Raw genomic sequence first — 16,772 nt, 5'->3', positions numbered from 1 at the left:
TTTAAATAGATAAATTATAATTTTATTAAAGATCTTCTCGGCATTATATCAGAGGTATGACATTTTTATCGATATGTCGTTTTCTTATACCTCCGTTTGAATGTGTGTGTATATATATAGTATATATATATATATATATATATATATATATATATATATATATATATATATATATATATATATATATATATATATATATATATATATATATATATATATATATATATATATATATATATATATATATATATATATATATATATATATATATACAGTCAAACCCCACTATAGTGAAACTTCAGGGGACTGAAATTTCGGTTCACTAAAACCGGGAGTTCGCTATATCTATACTGCAAACAATTTTAACTGATTTTTCCGAACTGCTCCCTTTTATTACACATTATTTAAATAATTGACCAATGAAAAGAAATACAAAAATGATTAAAAAACAATCTGTAATAACAAAAAATGTATTAACTTTCTATTTTTTATAACTCTTTGTCTTGCGCACAAAAAATTTAGGGGTGGCCTTAATTTAAAGAAGGGAAACTGAGATAGAAGAATCAAACAACAAAGAATGCTTATGGCTACATTCAACTCAACAGATGGTTTTAAAAATCGGTATATGTATTTTATGTAAAAATTTCAAAATTATCAAAAATGAAGAAAAAAAAATTAGTCGAAGACAGAAAGAAGTTCATAATATCCAATTTTTTCTCTTCCTTTGGTTCACTATATCCACAAAAAATAATATTATAAGTGTATAGCAAGACACGGGAGAGAACATTTTGTTCACAATATCCGAGAGTCACTATAAACCATGTTCACTATAACGGGGTTTGACTATATATATATGTATATCCCAGGTTCAACTGCTGCCACTGGATGACCAGAGAACTAATGTTAATAATAGTGTAATGAAGAAGGTAGGTTTTCATTGGTCTGATCAAGAAGTTTTGCGGACCAATAAAAAGCTTCAATGGTAACAATGATCATTTAGTTTACGTTATTGGCTGCAACGTTTGTCAAGAGAAGACATATTACAAGTCCATTAAAACTTAGGCAGCAAATTTCTTAACTTTAATTGCAATTATAGTTTTTATGCATATCATTTAATAATAAATACATTTCTTTCTTCTCTCTTAATTTTTTTTTCTAAGGTGTCCAACGGAGGTTGGAAGAAATGATCCCAGAAATGATTTGCATTTTGACAATATTTTTTACAAGAATTTCAGTCAACAGTTGTGTAGAATATTTTTAAAAATACTTTAGTGTTTCCAAATTAAAATACAAGATTTATATTTGAAATACGTGTAATAAACGGAAAAATATAAATTGTTTTCTTATTGAATCAAAATTATTTATAATTACTTAAACACGTATAACTTTATAACTTTTTAGGTCTTGCCAGGCATTTAGTTGCAGGAGGTGTTTCAGTTAGGTGTCAAACTCCAACAGATCCTCCTCCATCTTACACAGAAGCAAACGCATTATCTTCCGATATCAGTGCCATAGAAGGATCATCTATCGCCAATAACAGGTAGTTTTTCTTCTAAATTGATATGAGGCTGCGTTTCATTATAGAAGTCAATGGTTAAAATGTTTCTATGAAGATATAAGATAATTTATCATTCAATTTTAATCCACTTTATTTGCTCATGTTTTATTTGTTCGCATTGCAACTCAAAACATTTCAAAGTAATTTTCAAAAAAACAATTTTTTTTCTAATTGCAATTGCAACTTGGAGATCATAAACAAAGTAGATTCACTTTATACAGTATTGAGGTTTGCTATGTTGTGTTGTTGTAGACGAAATTTTAGGTTATAATTTTGGAATTATCAAAAGTTTATTTGTTTTTCCTTCTTTATGGTAAGCTTGAAAAGGAGAAAAACATTGGTTTAACTTTTTGATCTCCTTAAAACTCTTGAAATTATTTTTATTACTTTTATTTGTGTGGCTGAAATTATCTCCTAAGAGAATTTTCCCCAATTTCTTATCGTTTTTACAAATGAATAAAATCACTTACCAGGTCAAATTTATGTGAGATTTTGTAAGTGAAGCCTATTATCTTAATAAACATTTTTCATTTACTTCAAATACCGTAAAATATTAATAATTTTTTTAGTAACACTCATCTTAAAAATTTTATGTTTATTGTCCAAACATAAACATAAACATAAGTTAATACAGTTTTGAGTATTTTCAGTTTGGACTCTCTTTATTTGTGATATTCACCTAAATTAGTATTGAAAATGATCCAGTTTGAACTATGGGTTAGAATTTCTGATTTTTAATTAAAACAATAAAACCAAAAATATCTTTCAAATGAGGAAATTTACAACTCGAAAAGTATTTATGGGATCTCTCTGGTCCCATATCTCAAAAATAAACTCGCCAACTTAATGCATAACAAAATAAAAAGTGAAAAAAATAATTCTAAAAAAATTATCAAACAGCAGCGGTTGCCATAGCAACGCATGCAATGACCAGAGTAACCAAATTGTGTATTCTTCAATATTAACAAATTAGTAACAACGTTTAGCTGTAGATGGCGCTATAAAGAAATGCTTATAAATCTGTAAGACAATATTTGCGAAATAAAAATCAGTTGCAGTAACATCATGAAACAGTTTGAGAATAATATTAACACATGAAAATACTTTTGATTGCTGAAACGCTCTGTCAGGCAGCGGAACACTTTTTTTTTATAATTTAGCGATTAATATAATTATTTGTTGATGAACTTTATTACTATTTGCGAAGTTTTGCAAGAATTAATACTCATTTCCTTAGCCGAACGTAGCCCACATTTTACATTTTTATGCCATTCCATTTTTTTAAAAAACTAAACTCCGTTAAGAAAAGACTATTGCGGTATGAGATTTTCGCAATCATCCGCGACTGCATTTAGTTCCGCTTTATCTCATTATCAAAATATGCATATATGCTTTCTAAACAATGTAAAAAATTTTAAAAGTTAAACACGTTAGACATATAGTTTCGTAGTCCTACTGAAATCCTAGACTTGGTGACATATATCGATAAATAAGGTAAACATTCGTTCGTCAAAAAGAAACAGCTACATGACGTTGTAAGAGCATTGGATTTGATTGGACCATTGAAAATGGCGGGTCTTATGCTGACATGCTCTTTAGAAATCAAATGGCAGAAAATGAATTTTTACTTTTGTTTTGCTGTAGAACAAAATCGTCTGAAGGAACAATACTTACTATTTTTTCATCACTTTCTTTAATAGCAAACAGAAACACGCGCATTTTTAGGTATAATTTTTAAATAAATCTCATTACTTGTTAATTAATTATTTTTGTTGATAAGAAAGCAAGCTAAGGAGGCTGTGCAACGTCGTTTCAAAACTTGGCGATATTTGCGCTGTGATTTCGGCATTCATTTGGCGTGCACGTATACGCAAAAAGATCATCTGCGTAGGAATCAGGGCTAAAGAGAACAGAAGAGCTAGTTCACTCCGCTCTTAGAGCTGAAGCTACGATTTCCCTCCTCATGACGTCACTGTGTCCACAGATCTCGGAGATCACAAGCAAAGATATTATGATAACTTTGCATCTTTCTCTTTGTAAAATTAAGTTTAGACTTTTTCTGGTAATTAGCTTTCAAACTTTACCTAATTAACACATTATTTCCGTTCATAAACATAGTTCAAAAAAACGTTCTTGGGCATTATATTAAAAAAAATACCATTTTAAGCTTATAAAAATGTTTTACTAGTTGGCAAAAATGACACTATAAATACTTTATTTTAAAAAGTTCAGCTTTAACTTTAATTATTAAGAAAAATGAAAGCATATATCGACACTTTTTTTATCTACATATTCTTTTATAACAATAAATTGAGTTAAATTTAGAATCCCTGATTTTAAAATATGCCGTTAATAGCAATTTGTTCATACTTAATCATTAGGAAACATCTACCTTAAACGCTAATTACTGAAACAAAATAATAATTTAGGTTCATAATGACATTAGAAATTTTACAATTGTTTATAGATATTGAAATTTACGATGATATAATTTATATATATTTAAATTTAAGAGAATATAATTTTTAAAAAAAATCATAAATATTTAGGATAACTACATTAAAAAATATGTTATGAAATTAGGAGAATTCCAACTATATACTATATATTTTTTTTATACTTTTTATTTACATTTTAATTTTCTTTGACTTTATCCATTTTTTAATTTTTTTCACCTGCCTTTCTTTTTTAAGTAACGAGGCGGTTTCTATTTAGATAATGAATTTTTATAAAAGCTCTTAAAGACAGAATAAACGTATTGCTGTTTTATATTAACTGAGTCATCTCGGAATCCATTCTTTACATAGTTGTTCATTTACTTTAGGGAACACGCGGAAAATTATATTTTTTCCACTTATTTTTCTATCAGAATTTGCAATCGTGCAAACTGGCATTTCGATAATAGTTTTAAATTCTTGTTAATTCACTGCAAAAACTGAGGAAAGTCATTATAGAAAATAACAAATGTCTTAGAATATCTCACAAAAAGAAATGGTCCAATATTAGTTAGAGCTAGTAAGACCGAGTGCTCCGTTCTTGAAGTAAAAGTGCGAGCTTTGCGCCAAAGTGACGTCACTAGAGAAAATAGGAGGATTGGCGCGGCGAGAGCTACTTCAAAGGAGTGAACCAGCCCTTCTATTCTCTTTAGCCCTGCGTAGGAATAGTGGTTTTTCTTAAACTTGCGACAGAGTATAGTTTTTTAAATTATCGGTCATTTGCATGTCTTCTTTTAACGCAGAAGAAAAAGTGTTTATCTGACAGATTAAGAAATAATTTTGAATAAAAGTACTTTTTGATCTTGAATATCCTTTATATAAAACTAAAAGACGAAAAAAATCGAAAGACAAAAATACATAAGACCGTCAAAAAATATCTTAATGTATAATGTAGATAAGTTTTTAAGGAATTATAAGCCTGCGAAACTATCAAATTACTAACTATTACTATATTAAAATTACTAAACTATACATTTTTTGCAACATATCACTATTAGTTTAGCTTACAAAATAATGTTTATTTCTTTTTAGCTTTGATCTTCGTACTTCTCGAGTAGGGTCTGCGTCTCAAAACAGAAATGCAATCAATCAGCGTCCAACATCGGGATGTGGAGCTTCAGGTATGCAGAACGCCCTCTACTGGTCAACGAAGTTTTGACCCACTGTTGATGAAACAAAACATCTTTAAACAAAACAAAACAATTAAATCATGTTTGATATTTTCATAATCTTGAAGGAAGTGTCTTATCTTTTTTGCGATAAGAGATAGACGTTGTTTTACACATATGCCAAATAATACCTGAGATAGCTATTATTTTGTTGTGAACATGAGAGTTTGAATCAAATAATGTGTTGTAATAAATGTGTGTCTAATAAAATTTTACTTTCTATGACCCTGTTTCTTATTTGACGGCAATATAACAAAAACAGATTATTTAAAATTATTTAAACTGCTTTTTAAATCTACTTCATTTCAGCTTTCCTCATATATTTTTCGAAAAAAATATTGCTAACTTAAAATTAATCAATTCTAACTCAGTAATAGAAAGTTGGCCCTTAAATTGTCACTGAGAAAAAAAGTAGGGTCAAAAATACCAGAAAGTGGTGACGTTTATCGTGTTTTTGGCTTTATGAGAACACCAGAAAACTCGGTAATTTTTATCGAAGCACTTTGGTAATGATTTTGATAAAATTGACTATAAATATGGTTTTATAACATGTGATAAAATTTGGTAAATTTGCTAATTTTATTACGAAACTTTAGAGCATGACATGAAAATCAATTAATTAAATTCACTTTTAAGTTTTGTATTTTTCACTAAAAATGTGGTAATAAAAATTATAATTTTTAACACCAGAATTACACCAAATAACACCAGAATTATCAAAAAATGGTTTAAATACCGTAGTTGTAATTTTATTAACCATAGATGTGCTATTATCATGAATGGTGTTACTATACAATAAGATAATTTTACAAGAATTTTTCTTTGTGTTACTTTTTTGTAAAAAAGTATATATATTTCCGAAACATACTTACAGAAAAATCTCTTTTGTAATATATTCTTAGCAGAAGTTTTTAAATTGAATCAATAGAATAAATGTTAAAATTAATTCATAAAAATACAATCTAGCAGATAATTTTGGAAGAATCAAAAATTGCTTGACAAATCTTAGTCCATTGATGATCCCATTATTTTTCCTCTACGAATTAGACATTTTGTAACATATTGAACCACAATATTTTTCAAATTTATGGTAATAAGCTGAACTAAATTGTTGGGATTCATACACTTGATTACATAGCACTATGATTCAATTTGCAAGGAATCTTGGTTAAATTCAGCACTATAATATGGTTACCAAAAATGCTTCAATTCTTCAAATTATAAAACAGTTTAACTTACATTAAAGCGTGGTTTATTTCAACACTTTTATTAGATTTCTAAAAACGATACAAAAGCATACTAAAAGCTGTAGGAATAAGCATGCAAGAATACAGTGAAACTAAGCAAAATAGCGAATATAATTTGACCTTTTCTAAGAATAATAGAATATGCTTTTCTATTTAAATATATCTAAATGATAATCTTAAATATCAACACAGATTTAAAAAATTTACTACACAATATAATTTATTTTAATTTCAAAGTGTTAAAAATATTTTTCTTTAATCTGTGAATGTATTGGTTTTCAAAATCAAAGGAAATATCATCCAGTTCTTAACCGTCTGTGGAAACCATAATTTTGCAGCAGTAAAAATACAAAAAAAATCATTTTATTTGAACAAAATGAAGAAAATTCCAGAGATACTTTTTTAAACTAAGACATCAATTTTTTTAAAATATAGTTCATAGTGTTCGCCAAAATAAATTTTCTTATTAAGTTTATATTAATTGTCAATTTAGTTATGCTACTTTATTATAATAACATTGATTCATTAATCTCAAAATTCATTCATTACTTTGAACATTAACTCATTCGTTAATTTCGATTTTCATGTATTCAGTTGAAAATTAATTACTTCAGTTTGTTTCGCATAAATTAATTACTTCAGAAAGTTCAGAACTATAATTCTTTTAATCCAGAAAAACATTTACTTTCGATTTTTATTTATTAATCATTCTAAACTGACAGGAAAAAAATATTTAGAATAGATTAGAAATATTACTGTTTCTAGGACAAATATTTAGAAATCATTACAAATAATATCAAATTACATAACTGATGTATATTAGAAAAAAATAAAAGATAAATTGGTAATATTTTAACAGACAAGAGGAAAAAACTTTTGATATACTATAGATTTTTAATAACCGGCATTAAACTCTTTCTATTATTTTGCTCTGAAGTTTTTATTATTTCTCTTAAAGGAAATAAACAGTTTTATTTCATTTTGTACGAAAGAAGTCATTTCATACGTTGGACGCAAACCGTAAAATAAATCATGAGTTTTATGGTGTATGAAAAGTCCAACGACAAAACGACAACTTTAGAGAATCAAGCCTTTTATCCGTCTCTCACAGTTAACGTTAACATACTAAATTAATTTTCTTTCTCTAAATTGAAAACTCAAAAAATAATTTTAACTGTAAAAGTTGCTAAAATTGAGTTATATTTTTACAGTAAAGCAAAGAATCGAATGTTTTAAACGTGTGCGAAATGTAATTAAACATGAGCTATAGAAAGATCACTTCTTAAATACTGATTCAAAAAGTGTTTTTTAAAAAAAATATTGTTATAAACTCTTTTTTCCTCATAATTTGGGCTTAAGTTAATTAAACATATGATTTTATAAATTTATTGGAAAGCAGATCCATTAATCAAAACCGCTTATCATTCCCCATGATTTCTCTAGAAATTTTTTGCACAAAACAGTTTTTTTTCTTCTCAACTTGTAATTTACTCAAAAAGCACGCACTGAAGATTTACTTCTTGTTCATGCTCATACTTTCAACTTTACACGCTTAAGTATTTTTTAAATAGCATATAAAATTAAAGTTTCACAGTCATAAACAATTTGCTCAGTCACCATTAAAATTTCATCTACAATCTTACTTTCTAAACCATTATTCAGTTTTTGATAGCTTTAAAAATACATTTCACCTAAAGGAAAATTTAGTGATAATGTCAAAACTTATTTAATAATATTTTTTTTTAAAATTTTACATTCATTACTTTGAATGCATATATTAATTAGATATATTTTTACAGCATTACAAATTATGTGCAAAACTGAAAGGCACCATTAGTTAAGTTTAAAAGTTCCAGCTTTATTTATTTATTTATTACTAGCTGAATACCTGTCCTTCTAGTCCGTGGGCCAAACTCATTTATCGTTCAAGTTCGTTCCGATACTTTGGGGGCAATTTTTTCTTTTGACAAAACGATTCAGAATGTTTTAGTATTTTTAATTTTATAAAGTTCTCCAAATATTATTTGGTCATAATTTAATAACAATCGATTTTATGACGCACTCTTTTTCTGTATGCTTTCGTACTCTCATCCAGTGAAATCGTCGAATTATTTTTTCCTCCGCCAAGCTAACCAATCACGCATTGTCTCCTCACAGTCGCTTACAGCAATGTTTGTAAGCAAATCGTTGGTTGCATTGATGATAATTTTCTCGATTTCATTTTAATCCTTTGAATTTTTTTTAAAATTTAAATAAAGGTCTCTTTTTAGAGCCAACTATATATTGATAACGCTTCATTTTCCCGCTTTACTGTTAAATATTTGATTTTCATTCCGAAATTCGAATTGTGCAAGCGGTCGCATTGCAATGCCTCTCTGACCTAATCAAAAATACGTCTCCGATTTTAAGATACAAAAATATATACTTTGGTTAAAAATGAGAAGGAATTATTTGTCCTATTTTAATTTTAATAATATTTGCTGAGTTACAAATTTAAAGGGGATATTTATCTATAGATCCCACCGAAGAAATGAAAGTATTGTAGTTATGTTGATGAAATGTTAAAAAAAAATTTTAAACAATTTTCATTACTTTATGAAGAGAAAATATTAGTTCCAAAATGTTTAAAAAATCTACATATTAACGTTAATGATCCATTATTCTTAAAAAAAAATATTATTTTTGTTTCACTAACAAAGGTGCTATGGTAAGTATTGTTTCAAAAGATGGTTGTTTTGATGGCTTATTTATCCAATATCTGTGATATTAAACATTTTTGTAGAGTCAAGCGCACATCTTATATTGCTTGCATTTTAATTCTACTTAAATATTACTTCTTTTTAAACTCTGAATGGCGTATAAATTGAAAATTTTTTATTAAGATGTGCTTACTCGGAAAAAAGAAAACAAAACTTTTTATGATTTTTTTTTTTTGCTCTTACAAAAAAGCTATAAAAAAACTGTTAACTAATCTAAACTAAAAATAAATCATGAAATTTAAGGAAATTTATGTATGTTTTCTCTGTAGGGTCAGCAACAAGAAATTTGACAATTTTGTATTTAATCATTGAATATTTTTTTTGAAAACTTCTGATATTGGTTTAAAAAATGTGTTTAATCAATTTTCCAACTGGCACTATTTCGAAAAATAGTTAAAGAATGTCTCTACACTTAAATGTAAATAAATTATTGAATATCAAACCATAATGAAATTTCCAAATATATTAATGTCTGGAATTATATTCTCTTGCTAAATAAAAATATATTCAACAATACCTGTCTAAGGTTTTTTGGAACACTCTGTATTTGTCTTTTGCTAAACTTGCAAAAACTATTTGAAATAACACTTGAAAACATTTTTTTTCAATTAAAGCTATGAATTCTACATTCTAAATATATTTTCTCTAAATCAATATTATTATTTTCAAAATTAATGCTGTACCAAAACATTAAAATTTTAAATAATAAAAAACCAAACTTTGTTAAATTGTTCAAATAAATTATGTATCAAGATAGTTCATTGCGTAAAATAACCGGTTTTTATATAGTAAAGAAAGTTTTAAAGCTTCAGTAAAAGACAGTGTACCAAGCAACAAATTAAAAAAAAAATCAATTCAAATTTATTGAAAATTTTACACAAACGAAATTTTTTATTTTTATGTCAAACTGAATTTCAAAATATTCATTTGTATAAAATGATGGTTTTTTAGCTTACTAAAATAAGTATCGTTTTAAAAAATAAGGGAGAAATATCTCCAGATTTTTGAAGAAAATCAGATTATTTTCTGCAGGGTAGCAGTTCTTAAAAAGTTGATGCAAATTTTAATTTTCACATAGTGGATGGAGGAAAGATTTATATATTCTATAGAATTCAAGTTTTAAGTATTTTTACAAAAATAATATTAAAAAAACCTGAAAAATAATCGCAGATGCAGTATTATAACCCTTCATATTACAACTATAACTGTCATAGTCTATGTTTTACCTTTTAATAGTGAATTATCAAATAATCATGATTTAAAATGAAAAAAAAAAGATTTTAAGATCTTGAAGTAACTATAATTTTATAAAAATTTTGAAGTACATACTTATAAAAAACTGTTAAGTGATTTAGCGCAAAAGAAGCGTGAACGAACGGGAAGCTATCGTAACATGCAGACAACTGCTTTTGTTCTGATTGGTCCATTCATTTCCAAGTGACGTCAAATTACGCTTCTCTTCGGATATTCTAGGGCAAAATACTGAATTCGTGAAAACAAAATAGTTCCTCATTGTTTTGATAAATTTCAATTAATGGCCAGTCAGATTTTGGAGAACTTTATGAATTTATGTTTCTCAGCCAAGATTGTGTTCAATTTTGGTAGAATAAAATTGCCCCTCAAATGTCGGAACGAAAATTAGTTTAGAGCTACTTTTGAGACTTCGGCCCACGGACTATTCGCACGGAGTTAAAAAAAAAAAAAAGAAGAAAAAGAATCAACAAATCAGTAGGGGAGAGTGGGGTCAATTGTAACAGGGTACGATTGTAACAGAGCAAAAATTTCGAGTGTCGGGTTCTAGATTTGGTTCCTAGGTGGCGCGCAAGGTGTATTTAATAAATCTACATGTACACCCCTGATGGCAACCATTTTTATGTACTTTTGAAAGAGTTACATCACAAAAGATATTTTCACGCCACGCAAGTACTTTTTTTGGTATTAGAATATTATATTGTAACAAAGTAATTTTGTTTAAACAAATAAAAATTAGCAACCGAATATGTAAGTGGACACTTTAATTAACATTTCAATAAAAAAAAAAGATTAGTTTTGCTAATTAACTAGCATTGTTTTTAACAAATGAAGCTGAAATGGCGTCTTGGGGACAATTGTAACAATAAGTAAAGGGACGATTGTAACAGCTGAAAATAAATAATCTTATGTTTACAAGCCATTACTTAACTCTTTAAGAACCACCAATAGTTTCCTATATCATTTATATTATGTTGCATGTGCATTATTTTATTTGTCACCTTTCACAGCATAAATTAAAATTTTTAACACCTTAAAGTTAAAAGTTTAACCCTTAAGGTTTCTGCTCATTATTATTTTTACTCCTAAAATATCACTACTATTTTGATCAATAAAAAAATATATCACAACTATGATAATATGTATAATTAACTATGTTTTAGTTGAATTTATGAACTGTTACAGTTGACCCCGTAAGTGGGGACAATTGTAACAACTGCTACGACTGTCAAAAATTGTTAATAACTAATATAATAATATTTAAAATCAGGGTTTTTTTTTCTAGTAGAGGATAGTCTACTTTACTCGTCTGTCAATTAATACTAATAATATATTGGATTTTTTGTTAGTTAAAAATAGTTAAGTAAAAAATGTTACAATTGACCCCACACTCCCCTACTGAGAAACGCTACGAAATCATATTGAAAACTGAATTGAAGAGCTTAGTGGAAGAACCAGGTCAGCAATATTTTTAGGGGAATTAATGAATCAGAGAAAATAACATAAAACGGTTGCGTCAATATAGGTATGTTTGATGTAACATAATTATTTTTGGCTTCCCTTTAATTTTAATAAACTGATCCACATAAATTTTTAGCGTGCTTGCATGACTGTTATTCGAAATTAAGCAGTGGCAAATAAAATAAGGCATAGAATTATCAGTCCAGCTTTCTAATGTATTGGTAACAAAATAGTTTGGCTATCACTTTTTCCGTATTCTGATTACAGCCTCTTTGAAAATGTCACTTGCCTGGTTCTTCCACTTCCTGACTTCCACTATCTTCCTGGTTCAGTTCTTCAATGTAAAGCTAAAATATTTTTTTTCTATTTATTATTATTTGTAACCCTTTCCTATGATTTTATGTTATTGAACTAAGCAAAACTAGTTTATCTCAGTTCATCCCATCAGAATAGAGATAAACTGTATTTTGCTTCATTTAGCATGATGTTATTGCTCATGTTCAAGTTATGATGGTCAAAATTTACCGCTATCAATTTTCCCTGGTACACATCCCTTTCAAGGAGCAAAATTACCAATATAATACTTTATACCTATTTTAATGCATTTCGTACCTTACATTATAATATTATATATACGTTATAACATTATAACAGTTATAATATAGCATTATATATATACATTACAACATTATAACAATTATAGCATAACATTATATATACATTATAACATTATAATATTTTAATGCATTTCGTCTTGAAGGTGCATGATATACACCTTCAACACAACAAGTACAACATCTATCTGTGGTAGCAAACCAAATCCCAATTAGAAAAAAATTAATTATGTAAACAGTAATTAAAATAGTAATTACGTGTTCAGAACTAAAAAGAATTAATTTGATAAGACAGAGCTTGATCATTTCTCTATCGTACCTTTAAGTTACAATTTAAAATATTTATAAGTTGTAGCGTAAAAAAGCTCTTCTCATTCTAATTCATTAAAATATTAATACACTATCTTTGCTACCACTGGAAAAAAAAACTTTTTTAGCAAAGTAGAACCTGTTGTAGAATTCGTATCAAACCGGCACCATTTAAAATAATACCAGTAGTTTATAATACCATAATAATCAAGCGTCATTTGTGTAGGACGCTTTGCTACGGTTCCCCTAATCGAATTTTAACTATACATAGTTTATTTCTTTATCACAGCACATAGCCTTTTTTATTTCAACTATTACATATTGCCAACATTAATTAGGCATAGTAGTCAATAATAGTATGTCAATTTCTTACTGTTCCTCACAACGATTAAGTACCTTTGCTCTATTAATTTTACTTTTTAGTACAATGCCTATTTCTTTTATTTCAATATGCATATTTTGAGTAAACTAATTAATAATTGTTGGTGTTAATAGTAGTATGGAGATATTATACGTTTCTCCTAAATGATTTAGTACCACTTTTTCGTTAGTTTTGCTTTTGAATATTGTTTTTTTGCATTTCAACTACCGTTAATTTTAGAAACACATTTTGAAAGAATAACTATAAAAAAAACATGTGGTATTAGATAACTTTAAAAATATTTGCGTAATCCACGTGTTCTAAAACAAACTCTTTTTTTCGATCAAATAAAGCTATAAGCAACAAATACCACTGATTTTAGCTTCAAAATATATTATTTATTGAATCCTCTAAATTTAAATTTAAAACAATGGCTAGTGCTCAACCAATCAGAAAATTCTGTTTCATTTTTTGCTGATTCCACTCGAACGGTTTGTCGTAGACTGTTCTAATGTCAACAGCGACCTTCCTCGCACTTTGAACTATCTGTCTGGTGTTACCTATGTTGACACACGAACACACACACATTTTTATATAGAGAGATTATTTGACACCCCTCGCAGTGACTTTGCGTTATTGGATTAAGGCAGTGTTTCCCAAACTTATTACTTTTGTGTACCCTTTCTAAATATTTTGTAACGCTGTGTACCATTAATTACAAAATGAATGTATTTTTTACTGAAAAAAAATTGCCCAAAAGTTAAAAATCACAACTGGCTGTTAATACCCCTAATTATTAACTGTTAACTCTGCAAAAAATAGCCAATATAAAAATACGTAATCTTAAATTTTCATGGCTAGCTTTGTTTCTAAATAAAAGTTTGTGAAATTTTCGTTTGTTGCATGACATTTCGTATAAGAACGCGTACCCTCGCTAAACTGTTCCCGTACCCCTGGGGGCACGCGTACCACACTTTGGGAAACACTGGATTAAGCGAAACACAATTTTAGAAATGTATTCTTTCAAAGTAAAAACTAACTACATCCAACATTATTGGCATAATGTAGGGTGTAACGTATTCGGAAAAAAAATAACAGATATTCGATACGTAACGAATAAAAATAATTAAATGTCAAGGAATTCTAAAGCCTAAATTCTTTTTTTGATAAACGGGAGCTATAAGCTAGAAAACATTAATGATGTTATCTTTACAATATTCGGGGGAAAAAAACAGACTCACCCGGTAGTTTAATTTTAATCAAAGGCTAGTTCTAAACTCATGAGAGAATTTCTGAAATTTTTGAATGATTATTTGGCTTGGGGGGGGGGAATTGCCCTTTCGCCTGCTGCCTAAATTTCAGGTCTCTAGCACAAATGTTTCTGGAGTTATAACAAAGACAGACACATAAGCACACAGACAAATTTATCATGTTAATATTATGTATATCAAGTTCAGTAACGTTTAGAACATTTTTCTAGATATATTTAACAAACTGCTTTGTAAGAGGCTGTGAATCGTATTAGAAAAAAATATTGAGCAAATTATCTGTTAACTTTTTTTAGCGCCAAGTTGATTATTACTAAATTAAAAAGTTGTGATACCATAATAACATATTTTCTAGTTTTTAAAATTTCTTTAATTTCTTAGATTTATTTTTTTATCATTCTCACTAGCATTTTAACTAAATTAAACTAATTATTTAATTTTCATTACATTTTATAAAAAGCTAATATAAATATTTTCATTATTTTTTATTATTAAAAGCTAATATAAATATTTTCATTCTTTTTTATTATAAAAAGCAAATACAAATATTTTCATTCTTTTTTAACAATCAAAGTAATGACTAACTTTTTATTGCAATACTAACTCATTAACTCACTTTCGTGACTAAATCGAAACAGAATTTATTTATAACATTTTCTATAATAATTTATTTGTAAACTTTATTTCTTTCCATAAAAATGTTTCAGTTACATGGTTATGCCAATTATCAGTCCTTTTTGGTGATTAGCCTTAACCAAACTACGAGTATTTTCAAATATAATAATTACGGAGACTTGACTCTGCTTTCGGCCATTTTATCTTTCGATAAATCGCCAACCATGGATTTTTTCCCATGCTCCTATCCGTCCGTTAAGAACAACTAACTTTTAATTTTGAATTCCTGGTGAAAGGTTTGGGGGGGGGGGTGATAACCTCTGCCTGAGCAATAATTAACGATTTTTCTTGATGAAGAACAAGTATGATTATCTTGATCCCTTTGGGGAGTTCTTTCGTTAAAACGTCGCCGTGTTCGTTATAATAAGATTTACATAATAAAAAAAAATTTCCAAATGATTTTATTTATTTTTCTGAAATAAATATCCCTACTTCATATCCAAATTAAAATTGATCTGAAGCGGTCATAATATGCTTAATACTGCAATGGACTAACCACTCCTAGCATAAAAGTAAAGCAACTTAAACATAATTGCGTGATACTTTTCTTTAACTTAAAGGGTAGCAAGGTTCAATTTAACTCCTTATAGAGAGAGCAGCAAATTTTCACAGTATTAGTAATGTTAGTTCTAGTTCTATTCATATCTGTTAGAAATTTTAGATTGTGTTGGGTCATAACATTAACAGTAAATTACCTGTAACTTTAATATGTCGCCAAGTTGATTACTGTTATCTTTCAAGCAAAAGCAACTTAAACTTAAGTTCACGAAACTTTGTTTTAGCTTAAAAGAAACAAGATCGAATTATAGAGCTTGTAAAAATCTTTCACTATACTAATATGTCTAGTTATATCCATATGAGGATACAATGTTAAACCAATTTTTTTGAAGTGTACACTGTTGGAAATATAGTATTGTGTTTAAACATAATTTTTAGCAAATTTTTCTCCATCTTAGTATGGAGTCAAGTTAAACCACAAAGTGTTCTAAATTAGGATGCCTACTTTTAAAAATTAATAAAAAGGAAAACGATTTGGGTTTTTAAAAAAATCTTGCATCAAACTTATGTGACAGGGCATCAATTTTTTTCTTAGAGTTTTTGTTTTTAAATCAAAAGCTTATGGCAGGTAGCACAGAATTTTCCTTCCACTGTTCTTTTTCATTTGATTTGCTATGTTTGGATTTGAGATTATAACATATGATTTTGGCACATCGAAAATATTGTAATTAGAAATTTTTATTCGTTTAATACAATTTTGAAACATTTTGATAAAATTTTCTTAGAATGTCAAATTTTACTATCCACTCCACCATCTGTCGGAAAGCTTTTGAACTCTAAGTGAAATCTCTTTTAAAAAAATTTATGCTCCGCTACATAAATTTGATGCAAGAACTGTCTTTTTGATATTAGCAGGTTTCGTGTTATAAACATAATAACAGTTTGCGGCAATTATAATATACTACAAAATCAAACTAATTTAAGGTATTTTTTAAGATAGGTATTTAGTTTCAATGAATGATACTATAGTATAATTTGCACTGAAGCAGGGTATAGTTTAAAGCTACTCTCTTAAAATGAAAGAGTGATTTCCCCTACTCAAAAAAG

General features: G+C 27.7%; 1 protein-coding gene across 2 annotated transcripts in view; it reads left to right on the top strand.

The window, feature by feature from the left end:
• The window catches only part of LOC107455410 (uncharacterized), a 68,115-nt gene extending 62,670 nt beyond the window's left edge, over positions 1-5,445 (top strand). For both annotated transcript variants that reach the window (XM_016072965.4, XM_071177474.2), the window contains exons 6-7: positions 1,402-1,540; positions 5,086-5,445. In XM_016072965.4, coding sequence (XP_015928451.3) covers positions 1,402-1,540; positions 5,086-5,212 — 266 coding nt within the window. In that variant the 3' untranslated portion in view covers positions 5,213-5,445. The remainder of the gene's footprint in view (positions 1-1,401; positions 1,541-5,085) is intronic.
• The last annotated feature ends 11,327 nt before the right edge of the window (positions 5,446-16,772 follow it).

Source organism: Parasteatoda tepidariorum, chromosome 2 (genome assembly GCF_982258835.1).
Source record: "Parasteatoda tepidariorum strain Cologne lab strain chromosome 2, Ptep-v5.0, whole genome shotgun sequence".
NCBI lineage: Eukaryota > Metazoa > Arthropoda > Arachnida > Araneae > Theridiidae > Parasteatoda > Parasteatoda tepidariorum.
The sequence above is the reverse complement of the archived record's forward strand: the minus strand, read 5'-3'. Positions and strand labels throughout refer to the sequence as shown.